This window comes from Larimichthys crocea, chromosome VI (assembly GCF_000972845.2).
Source record: "Larimichthys crocea isolate SSNF chromosome VI, L_crocea_2.0, whole genome shotgun sequence".
NCBI lineage: Eukaryota > Metazoa > Chordata > Actinopteri > Sciaenidae > Larimichthys > Larimichthys crocea.
The window spans coordinates 18,495,686-18,514,552 of NC_040016.1; the positions used below are offsets into that span (position 1 = coordinate 18,495,686).

General features: G+C 42.0%; 2 protein-coding genes across 7 annotated transcripts; one reads left to right on the plus strand and one right to left on the minus strand.

Annotated features, from left to right (window-relative positions):
- Positions 1 to 754: 754 nt before the first annotated feature.
- zgc:113184 (uncharacterized) lies at positions 755 to 3,778 on the plus strand. 3 transcript variants are annotated; one of them, XM_027279650.1, is made up of 7 exons: positions 792 to 870; positions 1,016 to 1,156; positions 1,515 to 1,586; positions 1,686 to 1,790; positions 2,304 to 2,432; positions 2,523 to 2,893; positions 2,976 to 3,778. In XM_027279650.1, exons 5-7 carry the CDS (start codon positions 2,321 to 2,323, stop codon positions 3,144 to 3,146), a joined length of 654 nt encoding a protein of 217 aa, XP_027135451.1. In that variant the 5' UTR covers positions 792 to 870; positions 1,016 to 1,156; positions 1,515 to 1,586; positions 1,686 to 1,790; positions 2,304 to 2,320; the 3' UTR covers positions 3,147 to 3,778. The 3 variants fall into 3 exon arrangements, with proteins under 3 accessions (XP_010745202.2, XP_027135451.1, XP_019111913.1); XM_010746900.3 differs by lacking the exons at positions 1,016 to 1,156; positions 1,515 to 1,586 and having other exon boundaries at positions 755 to 870; XM_019256368.2 differs by lacking the exons at positions 792 to 870; positions 1,515 to 1,586 and having other exon boundaries at positions 905 to 1,156.
- A 1,562-nt stretch (positions 3,779 to 5,340) lies between these two features.
- nab2 (NGFI-A binding protein 2 (EGR1 binding protein 2)) lies at positions 5,341 to 12,571 on the minus strand. Of its 4 annotated transcripts, none has more exons than XM_027279643.1 (8): positions 12,201 to 12,571; positions 11,929 to 12,036; positions 10,760 to 11,682; positions 10,488 to 10,651; positions 9,810 to 9,861; positions 9,525 to 9,639; positions 9,254 to 9,439; positions 5,341 to 7,073 (listed from the first exon to the last, which is right to left on the minus strand). In XM_027279643.1, the coding sequence occupies exons 3-8, from the start codon at positions 11,669 to 11,671 to the stop codon at positions 6,976 to 6,978; spliced, it is 1,527 nt and encodes a 508-aa protein (XP_027135444.1). In that variant the 5' UTR covers positions 11,672 to 11,682; positions 11,929 to 12,036; positions 12,201 to 12,571; the 3' UTR covers positions 5,341 to 6,975. The 4 variants fall into 4 exon arrangements, with proteins under 4 accessions (XP_027135444.1, XP_027135443.1, XP_027135446.1 ...); XM_027279642.1 differs by having other exon boundaries at positions 10,760 to 11,719; XM_027279645.1 differs by having other exon boundaries at positions 10,488 to 10,621; positions 10,760 to 11,719; positions 12,201 to 12,567.
- Between the last annotated feature and the right edge of the window lie 6,296 nt (positions 12,572 to 18,867).

Genomic DNA, 18,867 nt, shown 5'->3' on the forward strand with positions numbered 1-18,867 from the left:
TAATTCACTACTACTTTATTACTATTACTACTGTACTAATTTACTACTACAACACCACAACTACTACTACTAGTATTTTACCACTATTACTACTACGACTACTATTTTACTACTACTACTACTCCTACTACCGCACAACTACTAGTTCTACTACTACTACTAATTTACTACAACTTTACTACTACTACTGCTTTACTACTTAATTCACTACTACTTTATTACTATTACTACTGAACTAATTTACTACTACAATCACAACAACTACTACTACTTTACTGCTACTACTACCACACCACAACTACTACTACTAGTATTTTACCACTATTACTACTACTACTACTATTTTACTACTACTACTACTACTTTACTACTACTACTACTACTACTACTGCACAACTACTAGTTCTACTACTACTACTATTTTACTACTACTACTTTACCACTACTACTAGTTTACTACTACTACTACTCCTACTATGACATGACTACTAGTTCTACTACTACTACTAATTTACTACAACTTTACTACTACTACTGCTTTACTACTAATTCACTACTACTTTATTACTATTAGTACTGTACTAATTTACTACTACAACCACCACTACTACTACCAATGTTGCATTTTCATGAGACCAACTTTCACTCTGAACTTCTTGAACAATGCATAAAAGGTTGTTGCTTTTATTTTGAAGGCAGCCTTGCTGAACAGGAAGTGATGTTTTGGCAGGCGTACCTGTCTGACGCAGGTAAGCTCGCGTTATGGGTTGGGACACTGACGCAATCACGGTAAAAAATGCGGATCTTGTCCAGTCCGGATTACTATCGCATTATCAGGTGACTGTGCACTTCCTGCTACAAACTTTAAAAGTAAGTAAGTTTTTACTTATTGATTCATTTGGGAACAACGCACATCCTCACACGTCTCACAGCTGGAAAAGAAACAACATGCATTTACCAGCGAAACTGGAAAAATGAAGCAAGTTCAGAGTGACTCTTGATTTCCACATTACAGAGCAAGTTTCACAATTATGATTCATGTGAGGTCGGACAGAGGCCACAACGTTAAACGGTCTGAAGCTCACAGTCACAGGATTATTACAGGGATGAATCACAATAAAACATCACAGACAAGTGACCAGTCAAGGAGCACACGGTACTTTAATTCAGTATTTTTACTGCATGCCACTCTCCACTCTATGCTTATGACAACTTACTCTCCTTCATAATGAGTACTTTTACTTTTTAAATATGGCACCTAGTAACTTATCTTACCATTATCCATTTCATTTAATGTACAAGGTATCTTTTGTTGACGTGTAACAGTCAAATGAAAATCAGCACAGCAGAACTTTGTGTTTAAAAATAGATCCTGACTCTTCCTGCGCCTGAGTCTTTGCTAAATAGTTCTTTCAAGAGTTTGACTAAGTGATGGCAAGGTTCTTTTTTTTTTTACCAAAGGTTTCACTTCCCTTTATCTTAAGAGTTACTTCCTCATCTTTAACATTTTCCAGTGCACGAGCACAGCATAATTTCCATTAGCCTACCAGGGAAGAAACTGACTTGTCATAAAGTCACTGTGGTTGGTAAGGCGAATTTTGTTGTTGTTGTTGTTGTGCTCACTTAGTGGGATTTGAGTCTGGATGTGCATACTGACACAGCGTCTGACTCCTCAACAATAACAGAAAGCTTATCAAGATGGAGGCGGCACGCCGGGACAAAAACCTCGAACACAGCTGCAAGAAATGAAGAGGAGTCCTGAATTATTGCAGCAGAAACACACGTAAGAGGTAAGCAAATCAGTATTTATATAAAAAAAGATACCGCACTGTGTGTTAGAAGTAGTAGAGTTTAAGATTGGTTTGCAGATTTACACAGAGTCAGAAAGGAGAAACAGAAAGCAATGCTTTAGGGTGTGACGGGCCTTTAAAAAGTTATGTGTCTTGTCTTTTATATGTGGAAGAACTCCAACCATTGCTTCTGTGCTTCAGGTATTGTAGAAGAGAAAACATATAGTTCAGGATTAAACTGCAGGGAGACTTGTAATCATATATTTTCTGTTATAACTAAAGATATAATATGTTGACACTTTCCAAAAATCCTCACATGCTCGCACAGTTCTGGGTATATGTCTATAACAAACCAGTATTTGTCTTTTATTTGACTCGTTATGTTTAAATTTGAATACTCGTAGGCCAACAGCATGTCAGCGTTTCCCTTGTCACCCATCTGTCTACACTGAGTATATTTTATATAAGTGTACTGTACAGCTCTGTATAATTTCCTTTATTTACTGGCTGCAGATCCATGAGCTGCTGAGATGGAGGAAGCGTACAGTGAACTGTACCAGCAGTTTCTTCACCTGAGGTCACTTTGCCTGAGACAGGCAGCTCTGTTACATAAACTCACAACAGCTTTGCAGAAACAGCAAGGTCCATTTCAAACCTACTGTAATTCCGATTTTCACATGCTGTCGGTCGATTGATGATGATTCAACATGCTCTAAAACGCTCTGTCTGCAGGCTCCACTGTTCCTAACGGAGAGTTGAGTGATTTGATGTCCATCCCAGTGCAGTGTACCCAAGAATTACCCAAATATCTCCTTGAAAAGCCTCAGCTGCTAACAGCTACAGCACACGGCCCTGCAGCACAGTGTGGGGCTGACCACCTCCGTAGAAATGTGGGGACTTTCTCTGATCTCCTTGCTGAAGATATGTCCAAGCTCTGTGTGGATGGGCCTCATCGGAGGAAGGAAAATCAGGAGATGGTGCAAAATATCAAACCCCTGTTGAGCCTGGACTCCTTGAAGTGGCAAGGTGCCCCTTCCAGTGTCTCGAAAAATGCGCTGCAAGCAGATCATCATAGCAGAGACCGGACGATGTACACAGCGAGGGTAGGTATCTACACACTTGCAGGCAGAGGTTCTCCTTTCTGTCACTATATTGTTCCTCATAACGTCTGTGTGTTTGTGTCAGATATCTGCACCACCCTGCCTGGTCGATGATTTCCAGAGTCCACCTTACGGGATGCTGATGTCAGACGTGGCGCTGCAGTCTCATGTTTGTGATTTCTGCCAGGCGGTCTTTCCCGGGGACACAACCACCAAAGGAGAGTTCTTAAAACACCTTACCACCCATGTGACCTAGACTGAACTGTCTTTTCCACCTGACATATAAGTTTTCATGTGCTATGGTGTAACGACGGAGCAGATATAAGTCAGTTTATCTGATCTCTGAAACCACCATGAAGTTGGCGTGTGGATGAACTGTGCAGATGCTGATGCTAGTGTCATTTTCTCAGCCTGAGATGCAAAGTGACGGGTGGAAATACATTTTATATGCCTCAGATTTATGCCTATGTGTTGCAATATTGTATGTTGTATTATATAAACACAAATTACAAAATCTGTTCTTACATCTACAGTACTAGTCTCTGCCCTACATGCCAAATACATGTATGTGAATAGTATTTTGTTTGTGATGGGAGTCACAGACCTCTTCTGTTCAGTTGAGTATTTTCATCCTGCAACCACTACATACTACATACCTGTTATTAAAGGCAGTCGTGTGCACTGCTTGTGATTGTCCTCAGATGCTTTAATGTAGCCAATAATAGTTTGGTGACTACAAAAACGCTGCTCTGCAATATGATGTTGATAGAGGAGTGACACTTAGACACAAAGTAACTTTTTGCATCATTAACCCGTTATGAAATAAGTTCATTAGTACTGACCAGTGAATATTGCACCTTCGTGTAACTGTAGCCTTTGTTTTAGATGAATGAATGGCCTGCTTTAATCTTAATTTTTCCTCCTTGGATAAACATTAAAACGAACGTTAACATTTTAATGCTGTCTGATTCTTTTTTTATTATTGAAAACTTTTCCTAACAAGTTTTTTGGACAGACTTTGAAGACACCCTTAGCTCTCAGAAATCTTCTAATAAACACACACACACGCCCACATTTGCACGAAAGTGGAGAAATCTGAACAGTCATCTGGGTGATCCTATTAAAAAAAAAAAAACAACCAAATGTTACTTGAATGCAGATAATTAGCTGTCCTAATTTGATTAATGGTCATCCTGCTGTTTTATAAATGTTTGCAGTCGAGTATTAAACCCATCAGCTGTCTGCTCCGTGACACTGAGGAACAAGCACGGGCTAAGAATAGACTCAAAGATTTAAGTCGCTAATTAGTGGTGCTGATTGATGATGGCTCCCTTCATCTGCTGCCACATTGACTGTTGCTCTCATAACAGCAGTGAAGAAAAAAAAACAACTTGGATATAATTGCTCTTGTATGAGGAGATAAAAGCAACTTTCTAATACACAACATCTGACCAGGTTTCTTTTGGAAATGCTCCAACGGTGGAGGAAGTGTAATTCAATAGACTGAGAGTCTACAGTATGTTTATTCTAGTGCCGCGGTCCTTTGAGCTAAATATCAATGTCAACAAGCTAAGAGTGATAATATTAGCACGTTGATGTATAGCAGGTATTTACCATTTTAGCAGAGCGTGTCAGCCATCTACCGTTACTAATGAGCATATAATAAACAGCTAAGGTTGAGCCAGGCTCCTCTTAATATGGCATGAGCGGGGGTCTCTAATATTTACAATAAGCCATGCGTTTTTATTCTATATCTTCATCATTATAGATGTATAAAATCATTATTCATCACCTATTTACTGAAATACATGATGTTCTTGCCTTCACTCGCTTTAAAAGATCAGAGACAAGCTTTATTAGCCCTCACTCCATGTGGAGGTTTGATGTTGTCCACCCTCACTCCCCTCATAAAAAAAATATAAATAAATAAAGCTCCCCCCAAAAGCCACGGTGTAGTTTGCAAACTGATTAGCTGGGCAGATATTTGGTCATAAGCCAAAGCATTGGATAAGCAGAAATGCTGCCACAACCAAAGTCAGAGGGATTGTCTGTTCACAGCATCCTTCATAATAGCAACCTTTAATAGTCAAACACGTTGCTCACTCACCTTTTTTTGATTTTGTTTTGTGACATTTACCAACAATCAGCCGTGTCAGCTGAGTTCATTGAGGCTGTCTGAGGTTTGGATTGTGGGTCCTGATCTCTGGTGTTGAGTGAGTGAGTGAGTGAGGGTGGTTGTGTGTGTGTGTGTGCGGATGAATGCTGATGACATCTCTGGCACAGGTGAGTCATGCCCGGCATCGAGGCTCAGTGCAGAGCGTCAGTGCAACAAACAAGATGACAGCAGAGGTGTTGCTGGCTGTGTGACGCAACTCCTGCAGCCTCTTCCACACATCAGAACTGCCAAGATAAAATTAGTCTTTGTGGAAAACAATGCAACATGCCACGGCTTTAAGCAATAAAATAACATTTATTAGAGATGTAACAAAATAAATAATCTGTTTCGCAACATAATAAACTGAGGAAGTTACTAATGCTCAAGAGACGGGCAGGTGTAACTGATGCACAGCAAGCTACCTCACTGACATACTCTGTGGGTAAGTATACAAAAATCCTAATCATTATCAACATGAGCCTTGTCTTTACATGAAGTCTGAATACATTTTAACATTTAAAACCGGGCCGACCAGGCAGATGTAGCTTGTAGGAGCTGCTGTATGAGTCAAGCACCATGAGATTTCTCTCTGTAAACCTCTGCATGTCTTTTTTTTTTCTAAAACTTGGAAAGTAAAGAAAAGATTAGTCACCCTACTATAAGTCTCAAAGGACAAAAAGATCTGTTTTTAAAAAGGGAAACTGACATAAGGTTCACCTAGTTAATATCTAAGAATACAGAAATCATCCCAAAAACACACTGCCATATTATAAGTTTCCGCTACACCTAAAAAAAAAATCTACACTAGTCACCCTATTTTCTGAAGATGCTGTGTGGTGTCAGTAAATCAATGCAGTTTCCCCAGAGGCTGTACAATGGCACCTATCAGGAGCAAGATTAAAGTAAAAATGAGAGGGGCCGACAGCTGATGACCTCCCTGTTTAAGGGCCCTCGATTAAGACACTGTAACGTGACCCTGAAACGTGATTTCACCGTAGAGAGAAAGAGAGAGAGAGGCAACTAAAACTTCCACTGGAAATCAATAAAAGCATCAGTGTCCTTGTTTCATGCCGCTGAGTTAAGAAAAGGTGTTCACATAATTGAAAATAATTTAAAAAGCCTGACGTATTATCTTTTACAAACACCATATCAGCCGCTTGTGCAAAATATCATCACAGAAAGATATGAGGGAGTGGATGACGGCGATGAAGAAGAGGGCTTTATATCTCATAAACCTCGGCATGCCTGTTCAGATCTCACTGGGCGATTGGATGATGCAGCAAAAAAGACAAAAGGCCTTGTGTGTAATCTGGATCAACATATGTCCTCGTCTGTGCATCCTAAAACAATATCTAACACGCTGACTTCATAAACCAAGAACGTCCTTTTTGTTTCCTGAGGGTGAGAAGCTGCTAAGAACGCTATCAGACTTGCTGGAAATGTAGATAAAAGTCTCCCTTCGAAACCACGTGATTCCTTTTACATAACTACAGCGTGTTACTGGAGGAAGTTAATTTCCAAAGTTGTAGTGCCCCCTGCTGTGTCGAGCCCATTTCATCTGGATCAGGTGACGCACAAATCGGACAAAATGTCAGGTTGCTCCTGCTCTCCTCTGTCATCAGCTCTACTCTGCAGGAGTGTTTAAAAAAACAAACAAATAAGTGTCTTCCTCTACATATTTACTGAATATAAAATCAAAAACAGTTTGAACTTCAGCATTTAAAAGTCACTGCAGGTTTATAATATCAGCCGCTGGTCATTTCTGATATTGATCGATAAAGAGTCTTCTTCTCATTGGATGTCAGTGACGCGGGCACACAAGCAAAAAAAGCTGCTCAGCAACAGCCTGTGTGTGTGTGTGTCAGACTCTGAGAGTGGAGTTCAGTGGCAGGCCTGAGAACGAGTTCCCTGACAAACCGCCCGAGCGTTTTCACTTCCCGCGGTGATTAGAGTCGTCTTTGGTGATGCAAGGACTACTGCTCCTGCACGCTGTTATCGAGCTCCGCCTCTCCACTTTACTGTCAAGGTCTGTGGAGAAAGGCAAAGACGAGACTCACTCACAAATACAAGTTAGAGAACCAATTAAACGTATACAAAGAGCACTAAGGTCACGGATGGATTGACTTAGACGTCTGTGACACTGAAATCTACTGAGAGATCCGTCGATCATCTTGAAAATTAAATCTTGTTTTATGTGTTTTTGCAAATTTCACTCATGATTTGATGCTGTTGTTTAACACTTTGTTTAAAGAGCACGACACCACTTTGAATAATAGTTTGGGGAAGTCAGCAAGAAGCTCTCCCACATGTAGTGAAGTCATCGTGGTTTATTTGACCAACCCAAGTTGGTAAATGTAAAAAGTCTCTTCTAAGTTTTCTAAAGTCTATTCAATCAGTTTTAAGATGGCGATGAAGTGAACAAATCACCTTTGATTTAAGGTGTGAGATGAGGTTGTAAATGTAAACATCACTAACAGTGTCTCAGAGAGTCATGGAAGATTAATGAATTTATTTGCTCATCATTGTCCAAGTGTTATAACAGTATACAGCAATATAATATAAATTAATACAAAAAGCAATTTAAGAGCACATTCGGTAGCATACGTGGAAAATGTGGTTAGATTCATCAGATGGAGCGTTGTGATTCCATGATTTAAATGTTTAAAAAAAAAAAAGATGAATGAGACGTGATGATATCCTTTGCTATACAAACCGTCAGCGGAAGATGAGATATGGCAGTGACGTTGAAAGGAAGTGAGAGAGAAAGTTCTGATTAATGAGAGAGGCAGGCGAAGGAAACTCGGATGAGTGAGAGATAAAAAAAGAAGACAGCAACAACAACGAGAAGACAAAGTGAGGGAGATCGACGTCAGAGATGAAACATATGTCATTTTTTTTTCTTTTTTTTTTTTGTTGGTTGTTGTTTCCGCAGTCCTTTTGGTAGAGGGAGAAGATGTATAAAAAAGACTGTGCCATTTCCCTGCCCACAGGTTTTATTTTTGTACACTGTCGCTTGGTGAGTCAATGCAACGCCCCTCCAATTACCTCCCACTCCTTCGCCCCCACGCCCCATCCATCCCGCCCTTCAGCCCACGCACCTAACACACTCTGACGTCAGTCGCTGCTAGAAGAGAGAGAGGAGGGGGGGGGGTCCATTTCTACCACCCACAGAGTACTTCCTACCCCCCCCTACCACCACCACCACCACCACCACCACCATCACCCCTCCCTCCATCCCTCCACGCCCCCTCATGTCTTTGCTGGCTTCCTTCCTTCTCCTCGCTTCATCTCCTCGACTGGCTATCACAGCCCAGAACGACTAACTTGCCCAGATCGTTGCTTTTTTTTTTTTTTTTTTTTTTGCTCGGTCTTGTGAGAAGCTGTGATGCATCAGAAAAATGCTACAGTAACAGAGTATTAAGGAAGTGCTATAACAGTGTAACACCCCCCCTCCTCTCTCTCTCTCTCTCTCTCTTCATCTACCCTCCTCCTCTCACTCTTTTCCTCTCTATATATCGCTCTCCACCTCCTTCTGTTTCCCCTATCCTCTCTAATTTACAGTCTGGTGAAGTTCAGCTGTGCATGGTGGGAGGCGTCACCTAGTGTGACTCAGTAGAGTTCAAGCTCCAGAGCTATAAAATATTCATTGTTAGGAGAGGTTAGAGAGTCTCGGTCTGTCATTTTCAATTCAACCCCAACATCATCTCGCTGTCTCAAATTCCAGTTTTTGGGGATATAAGCTTATTCACTTTGTTTGTGAGAGTTAGATGAGAAGTTTGACAGCGCTCTGTCTGTCTGTACGTTAAATACGAAGCTAGACTGGAAATAGGGGGAAACAGCTAGCCTGGCTCTGTTGAAGTAACAAAATCAGCACTGCTAAAAAAAATCTTGTTTGTTTAAATCTAAACTGTAAAACTGTTTCTACCAAGAAATATTCAGCACATGACCTCCTCTAAAATGTCAAATTGAGATTTATTTGTTTGTTTTTTTTGTGCACATTGAACAAACAAGACATGATGAGTTAATTTTTTAAGTTTCACATATTGGATTTTGTCACATGTTAGCTGCCTTTTCACCAAATGTATTTCCCAAAATGTCAAATTATTCCTTTGACCCAAACAAAGTTGGGTAAACACGCCACATAAAACTTTTATTCTGCGTCCATTATTAAGCACATGATATTGTTGAGTCATTATTGGCAAAGTCACCTGTGGAGTGAGTTCCTTCTGACCCTAGGCTGATCTTGCCAGCCCGATCATGTGACACCATCCGAGCCAGTCGCAGGCCTTCGTCCATTAGCGTTTGCTGTATGAGATGGCGACTCCAGCTGGCAGGGTTGGAGGTGTCGGTGTGAGGACGGGGGGATGGAGACTGGTTGCACTGTGAACCGATGTCTAACCAGGACAGACAGATTCGGGTGTAAACGCTGTCGTCAAACGGCTGAGTTATTACAGAATCAGACAGGAAGGAGTCTTTTACCGTGTGACACGCTGTCGAGGCTTTCTGCAGATAAGCTGTCATCATCTGCCCTCTGGGTCAAACCCTCTGAGCCCTCCACGCCGAGAAGTGACGACACACTCTCGGGCACGATCACCTGAAACACATCACTGTCAATTTAGCGCTGATGAATGAATTTAAATTTACTGACAGGTGACCTGACCTGAAATTTGGCTGCGTTTACTCGCACGGTGTGGTGTGTTAGAATCACACGTTCGCCTGTAATAAGTCACGCTGAATACTTTCAATGCTGCTCCGAACACTCACCTCATGCCTCGCTCTCTTCAGTGACAGTACGCTGTTCTCATCTGCGCTCGATCTGTGGGAGGAAAACAGTTTTTTGACCTTGGCAACGAGTAATTTGACAAAAGACAAATCTCGAGAGCTTTCAACAGGAAGGTGTTCCTCTAAAGAGTCCGAAAGGCTCAGGAACAAAAGCTTGTAAAAGACCTTGAATCTAACATATTATTAAATATTAACTCCTGGTTTGTGATTTGAAACTGCTGGTGTTTACTTCCATAAATATTATATGACAATATTTTGTGCAACAAGTTAACAAATACACAGGAGATGTGTGTATTCCTGTGTGGCTCCAGTGCTCGGCTCATTATACCAACACTACAGAGGTTAGAGATTAATTCCCACTGTGATCTGAACCAGGTTCATTGTGAAAATGAATGAAGTGGTGGGAAGATGACTCATATAAACCATGTGGTGCATGAAGAATATGCTAAATACATTGTTTCATTTACATTTTATTCACATGTGGTTACTCCGCGTTGCTGTGGATGGTTCAGAAACAGAAAACACTATTCCTGATTCTCGAGGAGGTTTGTTTTTGTCTCACGATAGAGGAGCAATCAAGTAGACACGGTAGATGTGAGGTGCGTTGAATCGTTGGTTGCTGGTGAATAGATCACTCTTCTCTATGGGCAGCGCCCCTACCTTGCATGCTTCAGTGTGGAGGTGTAGGCACATTTTCTCGCCACCTGCCGAGCCAAAGAAAAGAGTTCCACCCGTCTCAGCAGCAGGGCATTGTCGCGCATACAGAACTGGGCTGCCGCTTCATTGATGATCAACTGCAGAGGAAAAACACTGAGTGACGGACACTGGAAAGGGCATGCAGACACTAAATGAATTGCATACTGTTTAGAAATGTACATTTGTGGCTTATTTATTGTATGAAACATGATGTTGATCATTGTTCTTGTCTTTACCTCATGATGCGTGAGCTGCTTCCCTTCCCTCCTCTTGGAGTCAAAGCGTCCGTAAATGAGACTGTACTTCCGGATCTCTTCTTCTTTGTTCACATCCTGGGACCCCATTTTGAAGATGTGCCCCACAGTCTTTGCCATCTTCTTGTTCATCCTAAGCAGAGTCTTCACCTCGGCAGGATCCGACCTGGGCAGGGTCCTGAGTAGCCTCTCCACGCTTTCCACTACCGCCCTCGCTGTCTCCCCGTCCAGCTGTCCTCCGGGCCAGGCTGACAGGGCCGCAGGAGTGAAAGAGGCAGACGGGCTCGGAGATGTGGAGGGACCTGGGGGGCATGTGGACAACAGAGGTGGACTGGGAGGCTCCTCCTCTATTCCAGATGCAGATGCCAAAGTGCTGTTCCCATCAGGCTCTGGGCTGAGCCAGTGTGGGTCCATGGGTGACAGCTTTTCCCTGTAGTGTGTGTCTGGTGGCTGAGGGGAGGCCTGGGAGCAAGGACTTCTTGGACTCCCACTGTGCATTGGAGTAAGACACGCCCGGTCCTCCCTTTCACACGGAGACCCTGGCTGCCCATTGCTCACAGACTTCCTGGGCCCTCCCGCTGGCCCACTAGCACCGGTCCCGTCCACTTTGAACAACGGGATGCCGCCGAGAGGAACGTTAGAGACGGGCTGGCTGAAAAGGGCAGGGTTCGCCGCCCAGTCTCGGAGGGCCTTCTGCAGCCTACGCACATGCAGTGGCTTGGTGGCCATGCCAACTAGTGCCATGATCTCCAGGAACTCCTCCTCTGCTGCCTCACAGAGCTGCTGCACGTCGTCACCGCCCTGCTGGATGAAGGTTTCATAGTAGGCCAGCAGGTTGGCCCTCTGCAGCACCCGATACAGCTGCAACTCTCCAAGTGTGCGTGGCAGAGACATGGCACACAGCACTGGAAAGTTTAGGCAGGAGAAAGGAAAGACATAAACCTGCAGGTGGAGAAACCCTCTAAAAGTTATTTATTTAGATAAAAATGTGGACTACACCTGCAATACCTGTTCTAAATCTTGGGTTAAATATGAGAATTATAGGAAGTTCATGCATGTTTTGGAGCTCAGTATAGAAACTGTTTCACCTTTTTTTAAACATTTGAACCTTTACGTGGGTAAATGGTTGAGTATACATGGAGCTCTCTTACCTTCTTCAGGTCAGGTAGACGGATGTGTACCGAGGGGAGCGGGCGTAAAGTCTCTCCAACCACCCGATGGTCACAGGTCGTTATTGATCGAGAAATAAAATCTAATTTCTGTTGATCAACGAGACAAAAGAAGCACGTTACATTTAGTCTACACTTAAAGTAGCGACGCTTGGATTAGTATCTCCAGTTCAGGCGCAACCATCGACGCAACTCTTCCTGAGCCAGATGTTCGCAGAAAAAACACCAAAGCCTCTCCGCAGTTGCTTTCTTACCCTGTTGCCTGTCGCCGAAAGCTTCCCCGGCTCAGATTGGCGTAGTAAATCCCCTTTGCGTATCGTACCTCGTCTGAAATCACTGGCAGAAATCCTCCTCCGGCGCACCGTATTGGTTGCTGGCTGCCCTGTCTGTGTGGGCTGGAGAATGACGGGGGCGGACTGCAGCACGCCATCTGACCGAAAAAGAGCCTTCCTCTCCCGGTAGAGAGGCGGCTTTCAAATTGGAGATGTGGGTGGTGGTGGTGGGGGCTTGAAATGAACCCTCTGCGTCTTCAAGATTTGTCTTTTACGCAGAAGCTTTTAGGGGGTTCCCACAGTTTTGCCATGTCAAAGACCCCCTAAACAAGCAGTCAGCACACCAAACACTATAGACCCATACAGATGTGACAGATGTGAGGTTTAGTGAACAGTCATCTGTCCCCTCCCCACCCTTTTATTCATGTAGGAGGTGGGTGGTTTGTACATTATTCTGATAGCACAGTACTTTTTAAAACACAAACATGTATTTGCAAACTTAAAGGGTCAATTCACACAAACTATATATATAAACACATCTGTGTTTCTGCTCATGCATATCCAGGATCAGCATCTTTAACTGTCTGTTACTGTTGACCACTGTAAAAAAACAAGCTTTATGGCACTATTTTGCATTGGTAATACCCAATTCACATCATACAGTTCCTCAAACGTCCACTTGAGGCTGGCTACAGAACATTTCAATCTCCATAAGTCCCCATGTTCAAATGTCCAACTTCACAGCAGAAATAAACATGTTTGCAGCCTGGTACAAAATCCATCTCCATTCATGACAACTGTACTGAGAGTATATTTCTATAGAAGTCACCTGTTCAAGTTATATTAAGGCTTAAAGTTATGTATAATTCACAGCGACCACTTTGCCATCACGGATGGCTTCTTTGAGCAACCAGGCGTCATTCTGGACTCCTCAGGTCCACCGATGATCCATGTTTTTGTCGATTTGGTGGCGACCAGAGCCACCACACTGAGTGTGAACTCTTCAGAGACCTGTGGGCGAACAAACAAACTAAACACTGACTGTAGATAGGAACTTTTGTGGGTCTGACGCCAACTAGTTTCTCCTTCACAGTGGGAGGGGTGAGGGGGTTGCAATCTACAAATACACTGATGCCAGATGCCACTGGATCCTACAAACTGCTCCTTTAAACACGTATTACTGTTACTATATTTTTTATTGCACTCTTTCACACTGCTAATACCCAGATCACATTATAAACATCACAATGCAGCTTTAATACATATTTCTGTCTTTGAGTTGACAAACCAGGGCTCGTTACTCTTTTGTTTTCTAATTACCATCATCTTATATGAGTGACTACTTTGGAGTTTTATTAAGACATGAAGAGGCACTGGCAGCTTTCATGTTGTGTTTTGTTTTCATGCAAAATCATGTTTCCATGAGACAATTTACTGACTCATGTCAGGATGTAGTTTTCAGGATAAGGTCATGCTGAGTGGGAAGATGTGTTCATGAACTAACAGATAGTAGGAAGTGATACACTACGTGGCCAAAAGTATGCGGACACCCCAACAATAAACCAATAAAAAAAAGAAAACATATGTTTAATGTGGGAACAACTCCAAGTTAATCTTATAAACAAACAGGAAGCAATAGAGCAAATGTAATGCTTGTATTATTTTGTTTTACAATACAAAGAAAAGCGACTTCCAACCATAAAACAGATTAAAGAGGCAGTGGGCCAAATGACCCCACAGTAATACAACAACTACAAAACAAAACATTGGTGTATCTGAAGTAAGAGCATAGAAGTTTGTCCAACATCCACTGTACCATTGTCACATGTCCATATTATAATGTCTGTGTGATTACTTGTGAAGCGCCCTAACCACCTCCATCCTACCTTTATAGTGAAATCAAAAATGTACATGAGTCCATTAAGTCGCATGTAACTTGAGCTTGTACTTTTCCACCTCATTCATCAGACTGTTGCGTGATGGTGAATTGGTTGAATGATATTTTCTCAAATGGCGCCACCTTACCCAGGTTCTGAGAAACATTCCTGAAATAACGGGCATACAGTATCTTTGGACTTTCTCATTAAAAAAAAAATCTGTTTGGCCAATCGTGGTGCTTGTCTGGACCCAGTTAGCTAAAGGTTTTACCATGTGGTTGATAACTTTAGGGTTCCCTAGTATGTAGAGTTCAGGACAGAGTTTGTAGTCTGTCCCCACTATCTCTGAGATATATTTATGGATCAATAACGTATCTGTGTATAAAGTGTTTGCAGGTGTTTTCTATTATGTTACTTTGGATTAGAGTATTTATGCCACTGCAGCCAGGTGCTCACTCTCACTCTTGCCCTGTTCTGGGCTCCTCTTTCCCCAGTCAGGGTTTGTTTGCTTTAGTTTGATGCTTTAGGTTGTCCTTTGCTTTTGTTCCACACTATCAACACTCATGCACACCCTGTATACACCACTGATACCACTGCTCCTACACACTCCATAACTTCCTTTATGATTGTTTAATTTGGTCTAATTTGATTTAATGAAGAATGGTTTAATCAAACGTACATGGTGTGGACTCCCTTTTTGCCATGACCCTCAGAGCCAGGTCATGACTAGTAGTAAATTCAATCAATCTATCTATTCATCCATCCATCCATCCATCCATCCATCCATCCATCCATCTATCTATCTATCTATCTATCTATCTATCTATCTATCTATCTATCTATCTATCTATCTATCTATCTATCTATCTATCTATCTATATATTCATCCATCCATCCATCTATCTATCTATCTATCTATCTATCTATCTATCTATCTATCTATCTATCTATCTATCTATCTATCTATCTATCTATCTATCTATATATTCATCCATCCATCCATCTATCTATCTATCTATCTATCTATCTATCTATCTATCTATCTATCTATCTATCTATCTATCTATCTATCTATCTATCTATTCATCCATCCATCTATCTATCCATCCATCCATCCATCCATCCATCCATCTATCTATCTATCTATCTATCTATCTATCTATCTATCTATCTATCTATCTATCTATCTATCTATCCTTGATGGTCTGAATCTATCGCTAAAATCCTCTATCCCCCGCCCCCCCCTCTAGTCTGCCATCACATCCATCCAGCCATCCATCATCACTATCCTAATCTATCTATCCTATCTAATCTATCTATCTATCTATCTATCTATCTATCTATCTACCTCCATCCATACCATCCATCTATCTATCTATCTATCTATCTATCTATCTATCTACTATCTATCTATCTATCTACATTAATTAGTTTATTTTGATTATCAGTTCAGCTCTCCTCTCGCGGGTCAGTGGGGGGCAGTCGTGCATCCCTCGGTTTGTCAGAAACCGGCGAAGAAGAAGAAAGTGGGCGGAGGAGGATGAGGAAGAGACACGGAAGAAAGTAGGAGAAAGAAGAAGAAGAAGAAGAAGTGGCTATAAAAAAAAACAACACAACAACAACAACAGCACGACAGTAACAAAACAAGGTCACACACAACACACACATCTCTAAGGTATATCTATATATATAGATAATGACACAGTGTGTGAACACAGTTTATTAGTTTGAACCGGAAGCGTGTGATTAGCCTCGAGCTAACGGCTAGCTCGCTGCGTGCTAAAGGTTAGCTCCGTGTTGTCGAGTTTACTCGAGTCTGACCTCGTTCAGACTAAATGTTTATCACGTTAGAGCTGGAAGATGATTTCAGCCCCCGTGTACCTGCTGTCTGTCTGTCTGCCTGTCTGCTGTCTGCTGCCGCTGTCTCTAACACCATGTACTGCTAACGTTAGCCGCTTTTTTTAAAAACGATCAAAAGATTTAAAAACATATTTAAATAATCTGTGAGTGTGTCTGTCAGCAGGCTGGACTGACTGCTTTCTAACGCGCCTTCTTTTAAAACATTATTTATTTATTATTTACGTCGCTTTTTCCTAAAAGGTCAACCGTTTGTTTGTGTGTGTGTTAGCAGGTTTACACCTCTGACACCACCACACTGCTATCACGTGTCAGTCGATCATGGTTTGTTTATTCAGGAGCTTTGTTGTTATAGCTTTTAAAACCTCGCACACGGTTTTAAATGTGTCTGCAGAATGTGTTTTTTGTTTTTGCCGGTTTAAGATCAGAAGAGGGTCACGCCTGTCAGCTCTTTCTCCTTTTTGTTGTTGATCTTTACGCCTTGGCATTGAAGAAGAAGAGAGAGACCCTTTTAATCCCTCCCTTGATGCTGTACTTGTACGGCCAAAGCCAAAGTCTTCACAGCTGAAAAACCAAAAGATACTTTAAGTTTATAGAGAAACACAACGCAAATATAAAGTAAAAGTTTGACGTTTGCGCCTTTTAATGAACTTAAATGTTTTAGTTATTCATTAGGAGTAGTCATATAGGCTTATTGGCGTTCTATAGTCTATATACTTTATGATGATTAAACTGTCTAGATGAAATAAGGATACTATATTAATCCCTCAATGGGGACTGTTTTTATTTATATGTATTTACAAAACATGCAGTACACTCTGACGCTAGCCTACAAAACCATCTCAGGATCTGCCCCTGCCTATCTCAGCGTCTTACTAAAGGCTCACGTCCCGACCGGCGTTACGCTCCGCTCATACAAACCGTCTCTCTGTGGTCGTCCCCAAATGGTGGAATGACCTACCAACGGCTACTAGAACAGCAAACATCCCTTTCGACCTTTAAAAAACTGTAAAAACCTTTCTGTTTCGAGAATGCTTCCTGCCTAACAAAACTAACAAAACTAACAACTACTCTGTGCTCCTTTACACCTTTCTCAGCTTATGTCCTCCTCTGTAAGTCGCTTTGGATAAAAGCGTCTGCTAAATGCAATGTAATGTAATGTAATGTAATGTAAAGTACACGGGTGGAGAAAAGTGTCAGGTGTGATGTGTGATAGAAGAGTTTCAGCTGAAATAAAAAGGAAAGGTGTACAAAACTGTGGTGAGACCAGCGATGATGTTGTTGCCACTGAGGAAAAGACAGGAGGCAGAGCTGGAGGTATCAGAGATGAAGATGCTGAGGTTCTTCTTTGGGAGTGACCAAGATGGATAGGATCAGGAATGAGTACATCAGAGGGGACAGCACATGTTAGAGGTTTTGGAGATAAAGTCAGAGAGGCCAGACTGAGATGGTTCGGACATGTCCAGAGGAGAGATAGTGAATATATTGGTAGAAGGATGCTGAGTTTTGAACTGCCAGACAGGAGGAGGCCTAGAGGAAGACCAAAGAGGAGGTTTATGGATGCAGTGAAAGAGGACATGAAGGTAGCTGGTGTGAGAGAAGAGGACGCAGAAGACAGGGTTAGATGGAGGCAGCTGATTCGCTGTGGCGACCCCTGAAGGGAAAAGCCGAAAGGAGAAGAAGGAGAAGACACAAACATGCAGTACAAAGGCTCATAGACATGCAAATGTGGAGAGAGATGGTGGAGTGGTGGGCCCTGAGGAGCTCCCTGCGAGCAGTTGGGGGGATTCGGTGCCTTGCTGAGCTGGCACTTCTCCAGCTACTAATCCACCTTCCATATTTCTGGTCCATGCTGGACTTGAACCCTTGAACACCCTCCGGTTCCCAAGCCAAGTCCCTATGGACTGAGCTACTGCCGCCCACCTTGAGATCCTCATCGGGACGCTCGTCATGAAACATTTTCCGTTCATAATTTCCTGCAATGCATGATTTACTCGCCTTCAGTTCTCTCACTTTTGTTGTTTGATGTTTGCATAAAGTAAGTTTAAGACACTAGAAGAGAGAGTCACAGATCACTATAAGCATACATGAAGACGATAATGACCCGAGCAGCTTCACTGTTACTCATGTTGGTGACGTGAGTCTAGATCTGCCCCTCTTGCCTCCCGCCATATTTCAAGAATGAATCAAAACCAGCTAAAGCGAATCTGCAAAAACCGCAGACATTTCTGAACACTTACATGCAGTAACCAGATTTTTAGAGCCTGAGACCTGTCTGCTTCGACAGTAAAATCAGAGGGTATAGTGTGAATCTCTGGTAGTGAGAATATTTCAGTATTCATACCTCAGTGTGAAAGTTTCAACCTCCTGCACTGAGGAAACTAGCATTTGTTATTTTTCCTAGTTGTTTGTACGACTGCAAACAGGCGAATCTTCTCTTAAACCGACATGACGCATACTTCTGATAATACGTCTGTGCTTTCTAGAAGTCAAATTTCAAAGGTTAGATATTACAGAACCTCTGAGAAGTAAAAAAAAACAAATCCTTTCCAAGGGAATTACTGTGTGAAGATTTGTGGCCGTTCATGTGAAAGTTGATGCTGGTACTTGTACGGCTAAAGCCAAAGACGACGTCTTCATGTGTCTCATTGTGAGCAGTTGACAGCTGAAAAACCAAAAGATACTTTAAGTTTATAAAAGAAACGCAGCAAATATGAAGTAAAAGTTTGACGTTTGTGCCTAAAAATGAACTTAAATGACTGCTCTGTGTCATGCAATCATTTTAGTCATTAGTAGGAGTAGTTATATCAGCTCTACTGCACTGTAGACGTATATAAAACTTTATATGGCTAGATTAAACTGTCTAGATGAAATAACCAGATGTGAGCGTCTGTTTGTGGCTAATCCAGTGAATT

What these genes read in the sequence shown, in the direction of transcription:
- zgc:113184 (XM_010746900.3), top strand. Translation starts at nt 2,321, where the DNA reads ATGGAGGAAGCGTACAGTGAACTGTACCAGCAGTTTCTTCACCTGAGG. An exon ending in AGCTTTGCAGAAACAGCAAG is followed by an intron (nt 2,433 to 2,522) that starts GTCCATTTCAAA and finishes CTCTGTCTGCAG; the next exon opens with GCTCCACTGTTCCTAACGGA. An exon ending in GGACGATGTACACAGCGAGG is followed by an intron (nt 2,894 to 2,975) that starts GTAGGTATCTAC and finishes TGTTTGTGTCAG; the next exon opens with ATATCTGCACCACCCTGCCT.
- nab2 (XM_027279643.1), bottom strand. Translation starts at nt 11,671, where the DNA reads ATGTCTCTGCCACGCACACTTGGAGAGTTGCAGCTGTATCGGGTGCTG. An exon ending in AGCAGCTCACGCATCATGAG is followed by an intron (nt 10,652 to 10,759) that starts GTAAAGACAAGA and finishes TGCCCTTTCCAG; the next exon opens with TGTCCGTCACTCAGTGTTTT. An exon ending in TGAAGAGAGCGAGGCATGAG is followed by an intron (nt 9,640 to 9,809) that starts GTGAGTGTTCGG and finishes GATGTGTTTCAG; the next exon opens with GTGATCGTGCCCGAGAGTGT.